This window comes from Molothrus ater, chromosome 2 (assembly GCF_012460135.2).
Source record: "Molothrus ater isolate BHLD 08-10-18 breed brown headed cowbird chromosome 2, BPBGC_Mater_1.1, whole genome shotgun sequence".
Classification (NCBI taxonomy): Eukaryota; Metazoa; Chordata; class Aves; order Passeriformes; family Icteridae; genus Molothrus; species Molothrus ater.
Window position 1 is genome coordinate 31,956,006 of NC_050479.2, and position 20,192 is coordinate 31,976,197.

Consider the following 20,192-nt stretch of genomic DNA (forward strand, 5'->3'; position numbering starts at 1 on the left):
AATTACAGATTAACTAGCACAGAAGGAAAATTCTCAATTTTTAACTTGGGGAGAAATATAGAATGAAATTATGTTTTCTCATGTATTTGATACATTGGAATTCAGCAATCACAATTTTAAAAATTATAGATACAAGGAAACCTTCCTATTAATCAAAAGGAACTGCACCTCTGAAGTTGGACTTTTTGGCATTCTACTGCTATCTAGATCTCCAGTTTGGAAACAGAGAATACACAGCATTTGATTGTGGCATTAGGCACAAACAAAAAAAGTCATTAGAAAACAACTTTTTACATAAATGATCTATTAACAACCAGCAAAGCATAAAAGGCTATTTCATCTAATCACAAATTCTTAGTATTTCTGAGGCTTTTCTCCCCTGATTTAAATACAATGCACCATCAGTACAAAGACCAGAAAGCAGCAACAATTCTTTCACAAGGATAATATGGACTGAAGCCCCCAGAAATTAGCCCAAGCTTTCTACCCAAGCATCTTGAATTCAGACAGACCTTCTGTAAGCTACAAACACTTTTTCAGCCACTCTTTAATTATTCCATCTTTACAACAAGTTATGAACAAAGCAACAGATGTTACAGAACATTTTCAATGGAAAACACCGTTAAATAGAAGTGCTATTCATCACTATACCATTTAAGAAATGTTTTCAGAGAGCAGATGACAGTGCCAGGTGAAGTCAGATGCACTGCAAAGTCTGGCTGCTGTCCATTTCACAGCAGACACATCTCAACCGAGGTGGTGATGAAGTTGCTGTGGTTATACCTTTCATTTTGGTTTAGACTAACTTTCAAGCCTTTCAAGCGTTTCTCTTTATTGGTTATTTCATCAAAGCAAGGAAATAGCAAGTAAATACATATACCTTCATGAGATGAAAGCTTGTTTTTGCAACTGGCTTCTCAGACTCTCAATTCAGGATGAAACAACAAGCCACCTCATTCAAATGAGGCAAAACTAATTACATTTTAAAAAACCTCCACTGACGAGTCATAAAGAGTCACCTGAATCCCTCTGAGAGCAGCTCTCAAACCATCCAACACGGACCACAGAGAGGACAAAGTTTTCTTCAAAGTGAAATGCTGACAGTGCCCTTGTGGGTCCTTTTTTACCCGTTCCAGAATTAGAAGCAGTTGCTCATCTTTTGCATTTGTGCTACCTGACCTAAGCAAGTTCACAAACTTTGCAATGCAAGCCCAAAACCAGTTTTTACTGTCCTTTTACACAACGTACCTATTGTCACCGATAGACAATAGGTTATTACCAATGTGCAAAGTCACTGTAAATAATTAAGTATGAGATCACTTGGGCATGCTTTATTAGGTGAACTATTCCTCATGCTACAGAGGAAGATGACTGTTTTCTGCTAAGTCCCTAACAATTTCCCTTGGGAAAACTTCTTCCCAAAGCTTAAGCTGATACCATCATGGTCCATTACCAGTCTAATACTGTAGCCAATATTTTAATATTCTGGAAGAGTAAAATGCAGCAAATTAAGAACTCTTGCCTGTGCTATTTTAGTCATCCCTGCGACATGACTGGTGACTGCTACAAGAGGGGCACAACATAATATTTGGGGTAGGAAGCATTTCAGCTGTCACAGCGTGATCTGCCACTGCACAAATCAGCAGCCAAGAAGCCGCATTACACATATGGAAAATAATTCCTTCCTGAGCCTATAGGCAACTGAAGCCCTGAGGGCTTATTATAATAGCTATTAGTCAAACTTTAAATGTTCATGGACCAAAGAAGGAAAAGGATACATATTCATATCCGCAGATTTCAAGGCCAGAAGAATCTTAGTCTCATTTCCTCTTCACCTATCCTGAACAGAATACTTTCTTCTGAGAGGTATACACAAATCCCTCTCAAGAGAAGGCCTCTATCCTTTCAAACTTCTGCAAAAAGCAAATGTAACAGATTGATGAGAATCTGTAACTATTTCAGTCATTCTAGCTACTAGGATATTATATGATTTCAGGGTCATTTTTTTTCAGCTTCTGGCTTGTGTATTCTTGGTTTCCTCTTTTCAGACAGTAGGTCACTACTAACAGAATACATAAAGCTTACACTAAAAATACTCTAAGTTTCAATTTCTGTTTTCAATCTCTAACCTTTAAAATGCAACTTCTTTGATTGTCAGCTTTACTGTGAAAAGCCCATAAAAGATACCAGAAAAAGACCATGAACCTAGGCTTTCCACTTGCTCCAGAACAGCTTGTTCTTGTCAGCACTTTCCAAGCATCCCAAACTCTTAAGAAAATGGCAAAAGAAAACCCACCACCACAACCATACCCCGCAGTCCCCAAACCATGGCTTTCTGGAACAGTGAAAGCACTATCTAGTCATTATTACCAGAAGATTCCTAAATGCTTTCCCCTGCCCTTTCCAACAACATCACAGTGCTTGATAGAAAATTAAACCAATAGTAGCTGAATTAACTTAAGTAGCTTATTTTCAAAAGTTTATACACCTAATAGAGAAATCTTGCTCAAACACATCACTATTTTGATTGTGTCTAGTCCAAGCCTTTGATATTTGGGGCTAAAACAAGAAAAATACAGACCTATAAACCATCAAATAACAAGAAAATTTTAAAATCCCACACATCTCCAAAGCAAACAGGAACTTAATATCAAAATCACTTTAACCAACACCAGTCTTCAGCTGTGACTGAATTACACAAAACAGAATAAATTTGCATGTAATGCGAGGAGTGAATTTGCCAAGGCTCTTGGTGTGTTAACACAAAAAAAAAATCTCCGTGGCTCACAGTTTATGAGGCCTACTCTGACTGAGATCCAATTTTTAAGGTGGCTTTGCACACTTATCTTTCCTTTAGCCACTGTTATTTTTTTCATTTTAATAGGGAAGTACATTCTGGCATATATACATTTATAAAACCCCTATTCTGAAATATAACTTAGCTCTGGAACAGCTACTCAATAGCAGTGCATTGATTTATTTTTATGCTAATGATCTTTATATATTCTCTTACATGCTTGCAAGAACTGTTTTCTTTCCTAAATCTTGTCTAAGCCAGTCTTCTTTCTTCTAAACTGGATTTATACAAACCGGTATCATCTAGTCCACGAATTTTCTCCCAGTTCTAAAAACAGTGTCCTATCTTACCAAAATAGGGAAAGGTCAATTATTTAAATAATTTCTAATTTACATTAAATTTTTTTTAAAGTCCAGTTTCTAACCCTTTGTCTTAATGACTAAGCTCACTTCAAGGTAACTATAACCACATGAGCCAATTACAATGTGCTAAAATGCCATTCACTTCTGCCTATGTAACTGTAATTGCTACATTTGTATCACTATTGGTTAAAGTGCAGAACTAAACTTAGACAAGTTACTTTTAAAGCTCTGACTATGAATTAACCGCTTATGCACAGTCACACAATTTCAATCATCCTGAACAGTGGAAAACTGAGCAGCTTGGGGAATACAGGTAGGTGGATAAAGAATGAAAAAATGAAATTATTATGGATGGAAAATTCCATTGTAAAAAATAAAATACCATACACATAAGGGAAAACACTGTTACACTGTAATGCGAGTGACCATTTTAATCAGCTTCAGGACTACAGAAGTCTGGTGAGCCTCAAGAAATACGTCCCAGTTCAGTGTCCAACACACCAAATCTGTTTAAAAAAGGCCTGTTCTCCAAGACAGACAAGTCAGTGTAGCTATCAGCCTGGATTTCTGCCTATGTCCCAACAGGTGACTGCTCACTGGAAATGTAAAAGGTCATTCTCTCATGAGACAGTGAATGTCAGGCAAGTGAGAATCACCAGCCAGCAGGTTTGCTTTCCAGCTAAATCCTCTTGCACTTACCTAGGCAATTTACTTATTTATTTTCCAGTACTCCATAACATAAGGAAATCAATAATTTTTCCAGCAGACCTCAGGAAGAGTCACCACGACCAAGAAAATACACACAATGCAGTAAAGATCACATGCAGTAAAGATCACAAACATCACACTTTGAAGTCTTTTTACACAGAAACATATTTATTCTTTCTTCATTATTAAAATCTCTAATGACCATCCCTCAAAAAGCCAACTGGCCAAATTTGTATTTTCTGTTTATATATATTAGATTTGAAATAGAACCATCCCTAGATAATGCACTTTAATCATCATGTGAAATGAGAAAGCAATATATTAAGCTAAATAAAAAACCCCAGAATCTTCATCAAAACCCTCATTTTATACTCCTCATTAAAAAAAAAAAAAATCTGACTTTACACAATACATACTCAAGTAAGTTCATATGCACCAACCTATGCCCAAATTAATACAAGCTAAACAGAGACAGTGGATCACTTGCAATACCTGAGCACACTATTTCACGGTGGGGGGGGGGGGGGGGGGGGGGGAAGTCAAATGATTTCTACTTTACTGCACACAACAGCACAAATTGAGCATATCACTGACAGCCAAGTAAGTCTGCATGTAATCTTCCACTAACTTTTGTGTCTTTTCTGCCTTCAGATAAAAGACAAGCTTCTTTGCCCAGCAAGGCCCTTCCCTAGTAAGAAGAGTTGTCACATTGTGCTCATTCACTCATCTCTTTTCGCCTTAGTTAAGACTGATGCAGATTTTTAGGAATTCAGTCACCAATTCAGTTTTTAAAGCTAGCCATGAAACAGAAAGTGACAGCATGATTCTGATTCAGAACACAGGCTCCAGACAGACAATGAAGCTACTGCTTAGACTGAGAAAGGAAGAAAGTGAGTCTCCACCCTGAAGCCACTGCTCACACACCTGGCTCACAACATGTGTTTCATGCTTCAGAAGACAGTGCAACTGCATCAAGGTTTCTTTTACAGCTAACACTAATTAGATGTGTTCTGTGATAGATATATCCTTGCAAAAAACTATACAAGCATACATAGAAACAGAAAAGCTCACTGAAAGTAACATGTACTCCACCTAAAAATCTGCTTTTATTTATATTCCTAACAAAATTACATTAGATGATTTCAGATTGACACACAAAAAGATTACATTTTATTCATACACCTTTATTCTCAGATGCTTATTCTGTATTCAGCCTGTATTTCTGCTTTACAGAAATGTGCATTTCCATCCACTTTGACTAAAGCAATTATTATTTTCATCTAGTTTTTTTAAGTGAGTGCAAAAAAACTATCTGCTATTGGCCAAAATGGCAGATTTCAGGTAGTAGCAGTAAAGGCCATAAAACTTCACTGGAAAAAAAACACTAAAATACTACTTTGAAAGCTGCCAGATGCTCGAAGTTGATGCTTTACTTTTAAACTTTTCAAAAATTTCTTTAGCTCCTCCAAAGATATTTATTTCCTGCTCCAAAGTGCTTCTCAAGAAATAATACTCAATTCCATTCACAGGGGGTATGTATGAGAAAACTTATTTTAAAATAATTTCTTTTTAAATTAAATAAAAAGGAGAAATAATTCTCTAAGCAGGAGAAAAACTTTCATGCATGCTATTTTTAAGCCAAAGAGAACAATACTCCTGACACTCATGGAAACTTCTCAGAAATCATTTAAAGAGAGTAAAAAAATTAAAAGGGAGCTAGAGAGAAAACAAACATCTGCAAATAGCATCCATATTTTTTTTTTGCTTTAAGCCATACCAAATGTGGCTTTCAATTCATTCTAACAATGGCCATTTTAAAATTTCAATATGTAAATTAAATTATACTCCTATACATGTATTGTTATTGAATGTGTACAGACATAAAATTATTTGGAACTACCCTCAAAAACAAGGTAAGTAGTGCTGCAATGAGACGGGGGAAAACAACAGTCCCTCCAAACTACTCTTAAGGATTTATCTCAATTTCTCAAGTTTTAGATCAGAAACTTTTCATTATGGCAGTTTTACTGCTCATGTAGCACTGAAACCTGTTGTGCAAAAAGATAACATGCACTTAATGGCATTCTAATCTTTTTAGCATATAGAAACAATTATAGCCTATAGCAACATTCAAAATGTAGCTTGCCAGAAACAGCAGTCAGTTCATGGCTTCTGGAGCCTCAGGAGAACAATGCATTAAATGACAATAATTTCAGCTATTGCCATTAACATCAGTCTTCCAAACTTATACTCCTATGAAATGAACCAGTGAACAGACCCCCACTTATGCAATAAAAAGGGTTGTATCAACACAATGGAAAGACCCACCTAGAAGGTACATCCAGGATGATTAATGACCTTAATAAAAACCAACCAAGATCAAGCATTGTTCTCCACATCACAGAAAATAGGAAGGAAGATGCAATTTTTAGAGTTTCTAAAAAACCCTCCACAGAACAGGAAGGTGACAGAGCCAGGCAGATACCTCCTGACATCTAAATGTCTTGCTGGCAAGGTGAATGCCATCAGGTAAGAGCTACAGCTTATGCTCTGTGGACACTGCTCAGTTTTCCATCCTTACTCCTATCTTACTAGCTACTACAGAGAATGCTTTCTATCACTCATCTTATGGCACAGAAACAGCAGTCTACTAAGTGAGAGCTCTGATCTTGCCTCCCTTTTTTTCTTGGTCAGTTACCAAGGCGGAACTGCATGAATTTTCAGAAGAACAAGGGTACACGAACAACACAATTGTTTATATTTTGTTGTGTAACAGTTGCGACTTGGTTAATACCAAGTTACTGGAGAGAAGTATCATTGGCAGGGAGGAGCACAGATCTCCGCCCCTCCTATGCTCACTCGGCAACGCTCGAGTGTCCACTGGAAACAGCTATTAAGGCTGACGACAAGTGAAAAAGAGTGGCAAGATAATGCTGGTTCAGCTGCCATATGAAGTTTATAAATACAACAATCAAAGGCCAGGAAAAGGTAGAAAAGGTCTGACGTTAAAGCTGTAGTGTTAATGATGTGGCAGTAACACTACTTATTGATTGCTGAGCACAGCAGTCTGTTGACTTGCCATGAGGGAACACAGACCACCAGCAGGAAAAAGCTGGTTGCAAAGTCTGATAAAACCAGAGGAGAAAAGGGTGGAGAAGAACAACTGAAAGTTTGGAAAGAATCTTTGAAAGAAGATAAAACACAGAGCAAAAACAATTAAACAAAACAGGCGAATTTCAGTTTGGGGGGAACACTTCAAAAACATTAATAAGAAATTAAAGGTGCAAGTAGGCATAGGGAAATTAAATGCTTGCAGAAATGCAATTTAGCATTTCTGCTACAATACCGTGGAAGCAGTTACCCCTCAGAAGTAAATAAACACTCTCTTCTGGTCAGACTCTTTTACAAACAGCTGTGATGATCTAAGTTGACACCTGGTGCAACACAGATCATGATTTCACCCAATAATTCCAAACCCTTAGGCTTAGTGACAGAGTATGTTATGGAGAGACATCTAATTTACTCATCACTAAGCTGCCCCCTAAGACAAGACTTCACTCAAAAATAGTTCTCATTTCTACTTTGATATGCCTAGTACTCAGTCTCTCAACCTAAACAGGAAGACCTTTGCTAAATTCAACATTAGAGGGGTTTTTTCACAAAACAGGTATTTTTAAAGGATGATTAATTAAATAATGCTAAATAAATAAATGTTTTATTCAATCTCCGAGGTCCTTAGTCTAGTCTTTTTCCTTAGAGAAATCTCATTTAATCAAAGGAAGAATTCACAGCACTCATCAAGTAGAAAACTCTGATCAAATTTCCCCTGATGAACTGGAAGTTCATTTCAATCTTTTCTCCATCAGATAATGATATTCAGTAGTACTGATTGGCAGAGTGACTTTACCTGTGAAGATTCAGACTCTGTCAATGACAACCATCTCTCCTTGAACATCAAATGTTTGGGATGTTTCTCCAAAACAAGGAATTTATTAATCTTTTGAATATTTTGGATGATACAGGTCAGCCAAAGGTATATGGGCACATCATGACCTAGTTAAGCTACACAAAAGGCAACTGGCAAGGTATATGATAATATAAAAGCAGCTGTATCATAATATAAAAGTTACACACATACACCCCCTTCCTTATCTTCTTATACTTAGGAGAGACAACTCAGAGGGCAAGAGTAGCCTCAGTGCTTCCTAGTACACACTAAATAATGGTCATTTCTGGTACCTCTAAACTGCCTGTTGCTGCCTCCACAGATTGAAGTTACACACAGCTGAGAATACCAAAGCAAACAGACAAGAAGGAAATGATTTCTAGTAAGGGAAAAGTACTCCATGTCCCCCACTGCAAGAAAAGAATAGTCAAAAACTTCACAACATTAACTATCCAAATCTCTCAGTATTTCTTCAGACATATTAGCTGCACAGATTGTTAACTTTAATACATCTTGTATATTAACATGTAAATCACAATTGAATGTATTGCTATATTGCCAGCAGCTAGCAAAGGCAAAAACTAATAGCTGTATTATGCTTCACATGAAAGGTGGGACACAAATACTCCTTTAGAAACAAATTTTTCAAGAGAAAGAACAAAAACATGGCGACAAAAAAGTGTATGTGATCCACAATTACAGAAATAAGGAATGATTGACAAGGTCCTGTTTTTATGTATGATCACCCTTTTTTAGTGATGCAGCAACTCATGAAGCTTCCTGGTACAATTACAGCTCTGCTTCTACCAAAATTTTATCTGTATTACTATTACCATAACACTGGCTTCACCACGGAGTTACACGAAAAGTCAGACTTCTGTCTTACAGCAGATATTCCCATCAGCTGCAACTAAAGTACTGCAAGCTCTAACTAAGTTTTAAGATCACAGGGGAGGCACAAAATATTGAGACAGGGAAACTGAGGGTGGAATGGACATTAAGACTGTCATCCAGCTCAACCTTCTGCAGAAGTAAAGTGAATGCTGAATTTGGATGGTGTTGCTTTAGGCTCTCATTTAGGTGGGTCTTGAAAACATCCAAAGGCAGAGATTCCATAACCTCCCTAGAGAACCTGCTTCACTGCCTGACCAGCCTCATGGTGAAATACAGACTCATCACATCAAGGCAGAAGATCCCAGCCACGCTGACTGGAAGCCCATGAGAGATGGGAGGCAGTGATCCATGCAGGAGCCAAGCCCAACAGACCCACCCTGTGCTGGGCTGCGTGTCTGGGCTGGCCGCGCTGCACGTACTCCGTGGCTGCAGGGGGAGCCCAGAGAAGCTGCAATCAACATCACCAGTGATTATGCCACCTGGGTGGCCTTGCTTTATCTGAAAGTGCAGATGGAAGTTCCCATGTGAACGTCCTTTCTAACTGACAGCAAAAATTATGAATAGACTTGTCTTCTTACAAGGAAGGAAATCCAGCAAAAGAGCAAAATAGGGTAACCTTTCTGGATGGGGTCTGCACAGTGTGTTGCACATGGGGGTCCATTCAAAGGTCTGTTGGGTGCTGCACAATTCAGGGTTCTCAGCATCAAAAGAGATCCAAGATTATCTGTACTACTCTCTCTTTATATGGTTAGCTTTAATAAACAGAATTTTCAATGCTATTTTATAGTGCCCGAGTGCCTCTCTTACTCAGATCATCAGAGAGCAGCATCTCCTGGACTTTTCTTTATGTTTAACTTTATGGCCACTGTCTCAGGCTCCAGCCATGGACCTCTGTGAGGAGTCAGGCTCCATTTTCCTCCATAAACTACTATGATTTTGGCATACTGCCACAAGGTCCCTCAGCCTCCATTCACAGGTCATGCATATATTGACCATCCTTGCAGACTTCCAGTGGGATGGCAGAGAACAAAACTAGACACAGTGGTTTAGGTGTGTTCTATTAAGTGCTGACTAAACAGGAATAATCACGTTGTTCAGCCCAGTGGCTACACTCCTATATGTTGCCAGGGTACATTGCTGACTCATGAACAGCATTTCCAGGTTGTATTCCCTGCAGGTGGTTATTCTGTCCCATATAAAGGGCTTTCCATTTGTCCTTTTTGGATTTCATGAAGGTCCTGTCAGCTCATTGTTCTGTCCTGCTTAGCTCTCTCCCAAATGCAGACTTGCCCTTGAGTATTGGTACATTCCAACTCCAGATCAGTGACAAATATCTAAAGCAGGACAGGTTCCAGAATAGAGCCAGGAAGAGCTCCTTGTAGCCAGCCTCTGAGGTAGAACATGAACCACTGCTGGAAATAAACCAAAACCATACACCTTGCAGTTTATCTAGTTGCCCAGATAGTTTTTATCATTATCTACAAAATCCACCTGTAAATATTTGTACAGTATTTTGGTGCAAATCACTGATTCACTTAGACGACTTCTGTGTTTCTAGATGATTTTCTATTCATTTACAAGCTTCAGATAACAAGTCTTTAAATTCATTTAACATATTTATTAGGAAATATTGCAGACTACTTAAATTGGTACCATGCATGTTTACAACTTTGTCTCCTATCATCACTCCTTCAAATGGTGATTTAATCTGTTTAACATCATACTAGCTGTGCTTCCTCAACTAACTTTAAAAAAACCCTAACCTTTTAACCAAGGGTTGGCTGGGATTTTCCTAGTTTAAGTAACTTTAGAAAGTCCATGTACATCCTATTACACCAAATCTATACAGTCCAACACGGATCTAAGTGTTCAACTGAAAAAAACCCTCAAATAATGCTTATGACATTGTGAAGACAAACTGCTTCATGAAGAACAGGCAATGGATCCATTTATAAAATTACTTAAAAAAACTAAGTATGTTGCATTAGTCAGCCGAACAGTTCTATTACATAACATTTTGTAGTTTCATAGAGTACACAGACAGAAGGAGCTGTAGTTTCATTTCCTGTACAGTTCCTTCCACTAAATTTCACTCAGATATCTCTAAAACCAGTTTGATAAGGACAGCAGAACTCCTGTTCTCAGATGGTTCTCTGTTGCAAGCTATGCCAGGCAGTAGAAGAGGTATTAAAAATGCATCTATGCTAGTCTTAGTGAGAAGATTAATCTGGTAACTGTACCAGGAAAATCTCAAACTAGTGAAACACCTCAATTTTATCCTCCTTTTCAGGGACTGGAACTAAATGGCAATCCTTCAGCGCTCTGCTATTTCCCCATTACATCCAAGGTTTTCTAAGAGACAGACAGACATGATCCTGGTTTAATCCCTTTCATATTCCAAAGCAAAAGTTATCCAAGGATCCTTATGAGAAAATGTTAAAATCAGATTTCAAAAATGTTAAATGCAAATGCTGCACTATATCTTTGCTGCAGTCAGTAAATCACTAACTATTCTATAAGGATAGTTGAGAAAACAGAAATACATAACAATCTTGCATCCCATTAAAATTTTAACAGCTGCCTCTAACAAATCCGTATCTGACACAAGTTTATTCTTTGATTGAATTTATGACTAGAAAGATAAACTTGAAGTATTTAGATCTAATGGTCACTGGTTCCTTTGGTTTCCCCCAATGCAAGAAGAAATTCTGCATCCTCTGTCTTGGTATAAATAATTAAAATGCTGAAAAACTAACATAATTTTTTTGAAAAACAGGAATTATTTTAAAAATAACTTTAGTTCAAACTCAAGTTTGCTAACTCCCACAGTGTGAATGGATCAAATCAGCTGCTTCCATTGTAAGGACCTACTGTGCTCAACTTTTGGAACTACAGGATAATGCAGGCTGGATGTGACCCCAGAGGCTCCACCCCAGTCACCTGATCAGAGAACATCTAGTTAGAGGAGGCTGCTCTAGGTATTACTCAGTCCAGTTCCAAGTACTCCCACTTATTACTATGAAGAGTAGAAATTTAATTCAACTGCTGTCTTTTAGAGGAAAAAAGAAACAAAACACTTCCTTGAATGCCTGCTGCACCCAGGTAATTTCATGCTGTAGACTGACAAAGTCAGGGGTGCTACACGGGACAGAAGGTACAAGCAAGAGAAATAAAAGAGATTATTATAGACTTCTATTCTTGCCGAACCCACAAACACAGGAACAAACCAAACTGGTTCTACCCTGTGCTTCAGTCACATAACTTTTACTGCTCGTTATGCATGAACCACAGCATCCACCATTCACTGTCAGACTCTCAGGTAATTTACCAAGTTTACTGTTTGAAAAGATTATTTGAACTTACAGGCTCAGTAAATCACACTGTGGAACCATAACCCATATCACTTTAAGCAGTGTAAAACTGGGTAGGCTTTGAAATAAAGTGACTCACAGCAAACGTCCAAGCAAACAACTGAAAATTTTAAAATGCACAAATACATCCAGATGACTCAGAGCAATCCATATTGCAATCATTCACAAAAAAATCACAACTGAAAGCTTTAAATAATGCCAAGCCTATTGACTTCCGCACACTCTGGTGGAATTTCATCATATTAGGCACTACACAAATCCACAGCAAGTTCCTTCAAGAGATGACAATCCAAGGCCCTGAACTGAGCACACCATCCTTCAATGGACCTCTGCAGGTGAGGGGACTCCAGTCTGCTTCACACATGCAATATAACTGAACACCAGCGAGGGAGAAAGAGGTGCAGGGAGATGATAGCACCCACTTTGAGATTACATTGAAGGTCACAGAGAATATGGGGTCTCAACTTCCTGTCCACTGCAGTAAAATTTTTCCTTTATTTTAGTTCAAAGATTTCACAAGCTAGTAAGCACACTCAATCCCAGCACATGGTCAGTATTTTTCATTCACAAGTGCACAGACACAGTGCAGACCTAATCAGCTGTCCCACACTTAAGTTTCAAAACCACAGTGAGATAGCATGGTCAATTTTTATCCACTTTGTTTTCCTCACACTCTTCATGGTTCTGATGTGCTACTTCAACTGCTGGAGTGTTTTCAGTTTGATTGAGGTCATTCTTTCTGAATGAAATTTTGATTTAGCCAGGGTCAAAACACCAGCATAAAAGTAAAAGCTGGCATGCTGTAGATTAGTTCTGACAGCAGAATATGACAAACAAGCAGTATGTGTGAAGAGACTTTTTATAATATTAAGCATATAAGCTTTCTCTCAATCATCTTCCAATATTAATCTAGTTTTGATATTCCTGTGAAGTATACTGGTTTGCTATTGTAGATATCAGTAAAAAACAAAAAGCAAAAGTGATTTGTTTGAGATTGGAAAGAATGACAAAAATAGAACCAGAATTCCAACATATCAGTACACTGCTCTGATGACAATATCCCACTTACACTCAGTAACTAACTTGGTTTCTAGGAAGCTAGAAGAGAATACATCAAGCATTAAGAAAAAAAAGAGCTATTTTCACTGGTCTGTCTGGTTTCATAATGTAATGTTTAAATAGAATTTTTTTCCCAGATCCAGCACTAAGATGTAACTTCAAAAATTACAGTCAGCAATTGAACATAGCCTAAATATCAACCTTGCTCTACCTGCACCTATATTGTGAGCAGATGGGTAGGTAAAACAACTATCAAAGTATTCTCAACAAGCTTTCAGTCAGCTGGCCAAATAAAACAGGATTTAAAAAAAAAAAAGAGTTGTATAAAGTGAAGATTTTCTAAAAATACATAAATGTATATAAATAAGGAAGCCAACACAAAACAGTTCAGGTAAAAAAGCATCCTCACATTAGACCTTTATCTTCAAAACACTTAACTTACCATGGGGTTATGGCATTACTATGGCTTCCAGCTAGCTAAAACCCAGAAGGCTATTCTGTGTATGTTGTGTGTCAGCCCCAACCAAAAAAAAAAAAACCCACAAAACAAATCTCAAAACAAAACAAACAGAACACCAAACAAAAAGGACACCAATATAAACTGACAGTTGTCCTCAATCTATGTGGCAATACAGAATGTGATAGTTACCCTAGGAAAGGATAAGCCTTACAAAAATCCTGAAAATCATACATATTTCCCAAAGAAACTATAAAGTTATTTTTTGCCCCTCCTAAATAGCAAGAGGCTCTTTGAGACTGAAATTTTTTCCTTCCATGTCATTCTTTTCAATGGTTCACAGATTTCCTAACTGAAAAAAAAACAAACATAAAATTTTACAACCTTCTCAGTCTTACTCATTCCTCAGCAATACATGGGCACTCAGGAGGACCCAGCTAGGCACAAAAAAAGAAAAGCCACATATCAGTGTTTAGTCTGAAATTGATGTTTAAGGTTCTCTGGCTGGTTCAATCACAGTTTACTCTGCTATCTGCTCAGATACCAGATAAATTCCAGAAGTTCTATTTTTCTAGCACAGAGAGAGTGTACAGCAATGTCACAGTTCCTCAAGACTTTGATTTACAGCTAGAACACACAGATTTCAGTTTTGTTTCTCGCTTTTAGGCAAAGATGTTTACATTTGCCCCCCTCAAACTCCTTAACTAAGACTGGGCACAAGAAATAGTCATGTCTATCTAGCATACTCCAGCATCAATCTTGTTTCTACGTGTGACAGCTCCATCCATAAAGAACTGCTTGCTGGTTCTTCTCCACATGAAGCCAGCATAATTTTCTCTCCATCAGCTCCATCATTCCCCCAGTTTCTCCTCATGTATATGCAAGGTACGAGGAAAAGAATGTCCTCCACATTCATTTTTCATTTTCTTTTGTCATATTCTGATCTATTCTTCTCACACTGTTCACTTGGCACTTGCTTCTATCAAGTGTTTTCTGTACCAACTTCTCTGGAGTACATACTGCCCTGTGTCTTACTTACCACAGCCACCTTCAACTTGGCAGTGCTCAGGAACAACAATGCACAACCTCAGGCCTAATCCCTCTCCACAGCTTCCTTCCTGCAGCTGTAGTGAAAAATGTATGCCCACATTTGGGAGATGGAAAGGATATTCCTAGCTACTCCCTGCTTCCTGACTATTATTTTTAAACTGTCTTACTACGTTTAACTTGACACAACCTGGTAAAAACCAAGGCACTTAAAGGACAGAGCCTGAATGTGATCCCCTCCTTTCTTCTCAACTACTGTTTCATTTTGAGCTCCCTCAAGGCCCAGTGTCCAAAGTGGTCCTTCCTCTCCTGTGTTCAGTCACTACCTCTTGCAGACTGGCACTTACATTGTAGCTTAAGATCAGTGGAACTAGCTCTCACAAGTCCCTTTAATCTTTGTCTTGCTTTAAAACTATTGTTTGGTTTATGTTTTGTTTTGCTTTTTTTTAATCCAGGGTTTAAACAGTCATTGCACTCAGCAAATAGAAGCAAGACAACACTTTCTAACATGTGATCCACAAATGCAGATTGCCAGTGAATTCTGCTCAGGAGTTCATAAAAGATGAATAACAGAAAAAAAAACCAAACGAACACCAAAGAAACACTTATTTGATGACCTTAGATGTACCACTCATAACTACCCTAAACAGCAGAACACTTGGCAGGAAATGTCAGAAATCTGAAGGCTAAAAGAAATCCATGTTCTAGTTGAGAAAAAAATTCACTTTTTGAAAATGACAAGATGTGTTGCTGGAATAAGTCTTAAGTAATTGACTGTGTAAACAGAACTAAATGTTATCACTACAACTATTTCATTGTCTTGAGGGGCTTCAATCGTATCTGTTCAAATTGTGAATCTAAAACTGCCCTTGTTTATTTAGGAATGCCAAGAAAATCCATAGAGAAAAAAAAAAACAGTATCTTCTTCATAAATGAACCAACCAGACCATGACCCTAGCTGTCACAACTTTTAGGGTATGAATCAATTCCATCATACCAGTATATGACATCACTGACAAAGCTTATAAACACATATACCTTATTACCTGAGAAGGAATGAAATCACAATAAGAGTTAAAAACAGAAATTTCTCAAGCATTTCAGCTCTTTTAGTACCTCAAGACACCACAGGCCACACTGACAAACATACACATTCTAATCTCTCTAAGGATATGGGATAATACTCACACTGTTTTCTGAATGTTTACATTTCCTGTAGACAAAGTCAAGTGAACAAGAGTGGCTGTGCAACAACTGATTTGGGTTTTCAATCACCTTAATATCAACATCCCCATATTTGTAAAAAGAAGCTACTAGGAAATGACTGGAATTGAGCCCTTCTTTAGAAAGGTATATCTACTATTTTTTTAATAATACATGCCTTATTAGGATGTATTTCTTCCCTCAAGTCTGGTCTAGGCATACAATTAGACCCTCCTTGCTAAGCTCCTATTCCATACCCTTTTTATTCTTACTTTTTTTTATTCTTACTCCCTTTTTTCCTGTCAGACCTCAATCTCCTCCCTCCTCTGGTGCAGCAACTTGCCTGAAAAGCAAATTCTCCCTGTCCAGCCAAAGTAAATCTGCTTCACCTACTTTAGTAATACATTACATTTACCTGCTGCTTTTTCATGCTGCCACACAGCCATGCTTTCAAGCAGACTACAAGTCTGCACCTTGGAAATGCTTGAAAGCTGTTCTCAGCAATGCTACAGATTATGCTTAGGTGTTTCGCTCAGGGCTTTTCTTCCTTGCTAAACCACAATGAAAAGACTCCACGCCAAAATCACAGACACTACAAGTTAGGGAAAGTCAGACAGGGACTTTAAAAAGTTTGAGAAAACGCCATCGACTCCGCAAAGGGCTCTGGAAACCTGTCAAAAGTTTGGGGAGGAAAAGGGGTGTCCCACTGTCACTTGGTGATTGGATAAAAATCCAATCCATGCAAAAGCGTGCATTTCTGCCCTTTCTCATGCTGCTTCGCCAGTCTGTTTGGTTTGGCTTCGTCTCCTACTGGAAGCCTGCCGCAGGGAAACCAGCTCAACGCGAGCAAGCCTCCTATTTTATTTATTTATTTATTTCCCTTTCCCCTATTTAAAGGACAGCTCCAGCTCCATCCCTGTCCCCGCCGCTGTCAGGGAGGAGAAACCCCCGCGAAACGTCAGCGGCACAGGGACACAGACACACACCCGCACTCCGGCAGCCGCGGCGGCGGGGCGGGGGAGGCAGCGCCGCGACTCCGCGCACAGCCAGGGCAGCGGGAGCGGCGGGATGCGGGAACCGGCGGGATAGCAGAGCGGGCGGGATAGCAGAGCGGGCGGGATAGCAGAGCGGGCGGGATAGCAGAGCGGGCGGGATAGCAGAGCGGGCGGGATAGCAGAGCGGGCGGGATGCGGGACAAGGGACGGCGACCCCGGGCTCCTCCCCAGCCGCCCCCCCACCCCGCCGCCGGGGAGCGGGCGCGGGCCGCGGCCGCCAACGGCCCCACCGCCACCGGAGGAAGAAGAGGAGGAGCGGGGGGAAGGAGGACAAGAAAGGGAAGGGAAATCTGGGTCTCACCTTCCTTCTCGGCCCGGGCCGTGTGGAGGAGCAGCGCCAGCGCGAAGCGCAGCGCCGCGCCCCGCCAGGCGGCTGCCCAGCCGCCGGCGCGGGGGAAGGGGCAGCTACCGGGGGAGCAGCGGGGGCAGCGGGGGGAGCAGCGGGGGCAGCCGGGCGCCGCCGTCATCGCGCTGCTGCTGCCGCCGCCGCCGCGGGTCCGCCGAGTGTCCGCGTCTGTCTCCGGCCGGGCCGCGGCGCGCGCGCGGAGGAGCTCGGGGAGGGGCGGGGCGGACACCCCCGCGAGCGCGCGCTGCGGCTCCTGACGCGCGTGTCACGGACTGCCACGCCCCCTGGCCAGGCCACGCCCCTACCGGGCTGGGGCGGAGAACAGGTGCCATTTTAACTGCGGGCAGCGCGCCCCTCCGCTGGCCCCGCCTGCTCTGGTCACAGGGTTGCCGACTGGGTCGCTTTGGTTTAATTGTTTTGAGGTTGTTTTTTTTTTTTTTTTTTTTTTTTTTTTTTTTAGCTTTTTCAAATGCGATTTTAGATCTGCTGTAAGCGGCGGCTGTTCGCGGTGCGGTCACTCCGCCTCCGTAGCGCTCTCGTCTCCCGGTCTGAGGGCGGGCCGGGGGCGCTGTTGTTTCCCTGCCGAGGCCGTCGCGGCTTCTCCCAGCCGCGTCCAAGATGGCGGCCGGCGGGCAGCTCCTTGTGTGCGCGGCCTCGCTGGAGAGACGGGGGCGTTTCTCTCCGGTGCCGCTGTCCTTTTCCTGTGTCTTATATTCCCAGCTGGAGGTCCGGAGCGAGGTGCAGCAGGGGTTTCGATAGCTTCACGCTGAGGGAATTCTCCCTGCCTCAGCTGCCGGGCTGGGCCGGTCCCATCGGTGCAGCAGGCTCGGCCGCAGCGGAAGCGGAGGGCTGCGAGGTTTTGTATGCCTCAGAGGCGCAGTGAGAGCCTGTGCTGGAGCTAGGGCGTGACACCACCCGTCTGCCCCTCTGCAGGGAAGACGTGTACCTATCGCTGTCTGTTGAGTGACACGCGTGGCCGTAAGGCCTTTGGGAAGGCATGGAGTGAATTTGCAGTGGGGGAATAGGCGCATTGTTATACGTATGAGGTTGGTGTCTGTCAGGTGGAGGTTACACTGGGAAATGGGTCCGTGGAACCAGTGCTGACAGAAGCTGTGGTACCAGGTGTGCCATGTGGCAATGCTCCCAGTAAGAGATGTGGTCTGGGTATCATCTGTACAGGACTGATAGTCTCGAAGTCATCTTGGATAAAGTGTCAGGAGCAAAAGTCTGTAGTATAGTCTGTTCACTGAAGAACTGCCTTACCTTTTTAGAATAAAAACCTGTATGCACCCACGTGCCATCTCAACTGCTCATTTCACCACCTGATCAACACGTCACACTGGATTTGAAGTGGTTGAACACATCACTGAGTTTCATCTGTCACAACAGTATAACCGATCTTGGTAGTGTAATAGAGCCAGAGTCTCTAAGGGACTGACTAACAGCCTAACTAAAAATAGTAACGTTTGTTATGGCTCTTACACAGTCATAACATACATTGTTCTTTATTGTTAAAACTCCCTAAAGACACCTTGAAAGTCTGGAGGTGGTTGTTTTGTTGAACTATGGCTACAGCATGAACTAGGTTTATTTTCAAGGGAGAAATGGAATTTTAGAAGTACTGGGTTGAAACCTTTCCCAGCCATAGTGATTGTTTCCAGAAGACGTGAGGAGGAACCTAAGGCTTCTGTGTAATTACTAATCTTTCAAACTTGCATAGCCTTTTGACTAGTGCATTGAAAATGGGTTTATACAAATCAGTGATTTATGAGCATGAGTCTCTGTTCATATTTCTCAGAACCACCCAAACCACAGTAAATATAAAGCTTGATCGCTGCTGTGAGCAAAAGCCCACATGTTGACTTCTGTGGGGGTTAGGTATGTACATCAAAGAGCACAATCAAACCTAAGAACTCAGAAAGATAAACAGCAGTTAGTGATGCTTTCTTATTACAGTGGACCCTCTAGGATTTTGATTTTACCTTCCTTACTGGGCTTCTGCTGTACATGCATTACTCTTCTGGGAAAAAAAAGTCAGCTAATTTCTATTACTTGTATTTCAAATTCCCTATTGCACAACCAAGCAGAAAGACTTTCTCATAATTCATGCTCTAGAGCGTCCTATCCACTAAAATGAATGGGAACTCTAAAAAAGCTAAGACATAAGCATAGCAAAATCTGCCAGGATATAAATGAGAAGAGAACTATGAGTCCTACTGTTATGGTACCTATGAATCTTCAACTTTTCAACATTAAAATATGGGCAGTTTTTATTTGTTCTAAATACAGAATGTCTTTTTCAAAAGATATTATGAGTAGAAAACAAACAGCTCACAGTACATATTCTCCCTTTCATCTTTGTCCAGAACTCCCACTGTTTTCTGTGCAGGAAAAACCAATACAATATGGTCCAATGTCTGTAAATGATAAAGCAAAAAAGCATTCCATTAATTTATTTCTGCTTTAATCTGGGTTATATTATTTCATACGTATTTGAGGTTCTTCAAGTTGTTTCATTTATACATGCAGTGCATATAAATACCAACATTTGGATACTGCAGTGTTGCTTGAGCATGTTGAACAGTTTAGAAAACAATTTCTATACTAGAAAAAAGCTTCTTATAATAAACTATGACAAGACCTAGATTATAGTTCTTATGGAAGTGTATTTGTGTTAATAAACAGAAATGACAGAAATACTTAGGCACTAAAGTTCAACAGCTGACTCATCAGATGAAGAAATGCCCTGTTCTACAGAACACATCAGAAAGACTTTGAGACAGAGAGCTGTACTCTGATTCCTGCAGCCACTGTCAGCTTTGCTAGCACAACGATCAGGGTAAAGTTAACATCAGAAGAGTGTGGTGGTTCTTCCACCCTGAGTGAAAAATCGTGTACCTAAAGACTGCTGCATTTACTGCATTTACTGAGCTGTGATAGTTTAAAA

At 40.4% G+C, this 20,192-nt stretch overlaps 1 protein-coding gene across 1 annotated transcript in view; it reads right to left on the bottom strand.

The window, feature by feature from the left end:
• The window catches only part of TMEM131 (transmembrane protein 131), a 93,228-nt gene extending 75,810 nt beyond the window's left edge, over positions 1 to 17,418 (bottom strand). Inside the window, exon 1 of the mRNA XM_036379145.2 lies at positions 17,201 to 17,418. Coding sequence (XP_036235038.2) covers positions 17,201 to 17,366 — 166 coding nt within the window. The 5' untranslated portion in view covers positions 17,367 to 17,418. The remainder of the gene's footprint in view (positions 1 to 17,200) is intronic.
• Between the last annotated feature and the right edge of the window lie 2,774 nt (positions 17,419 to 20,192).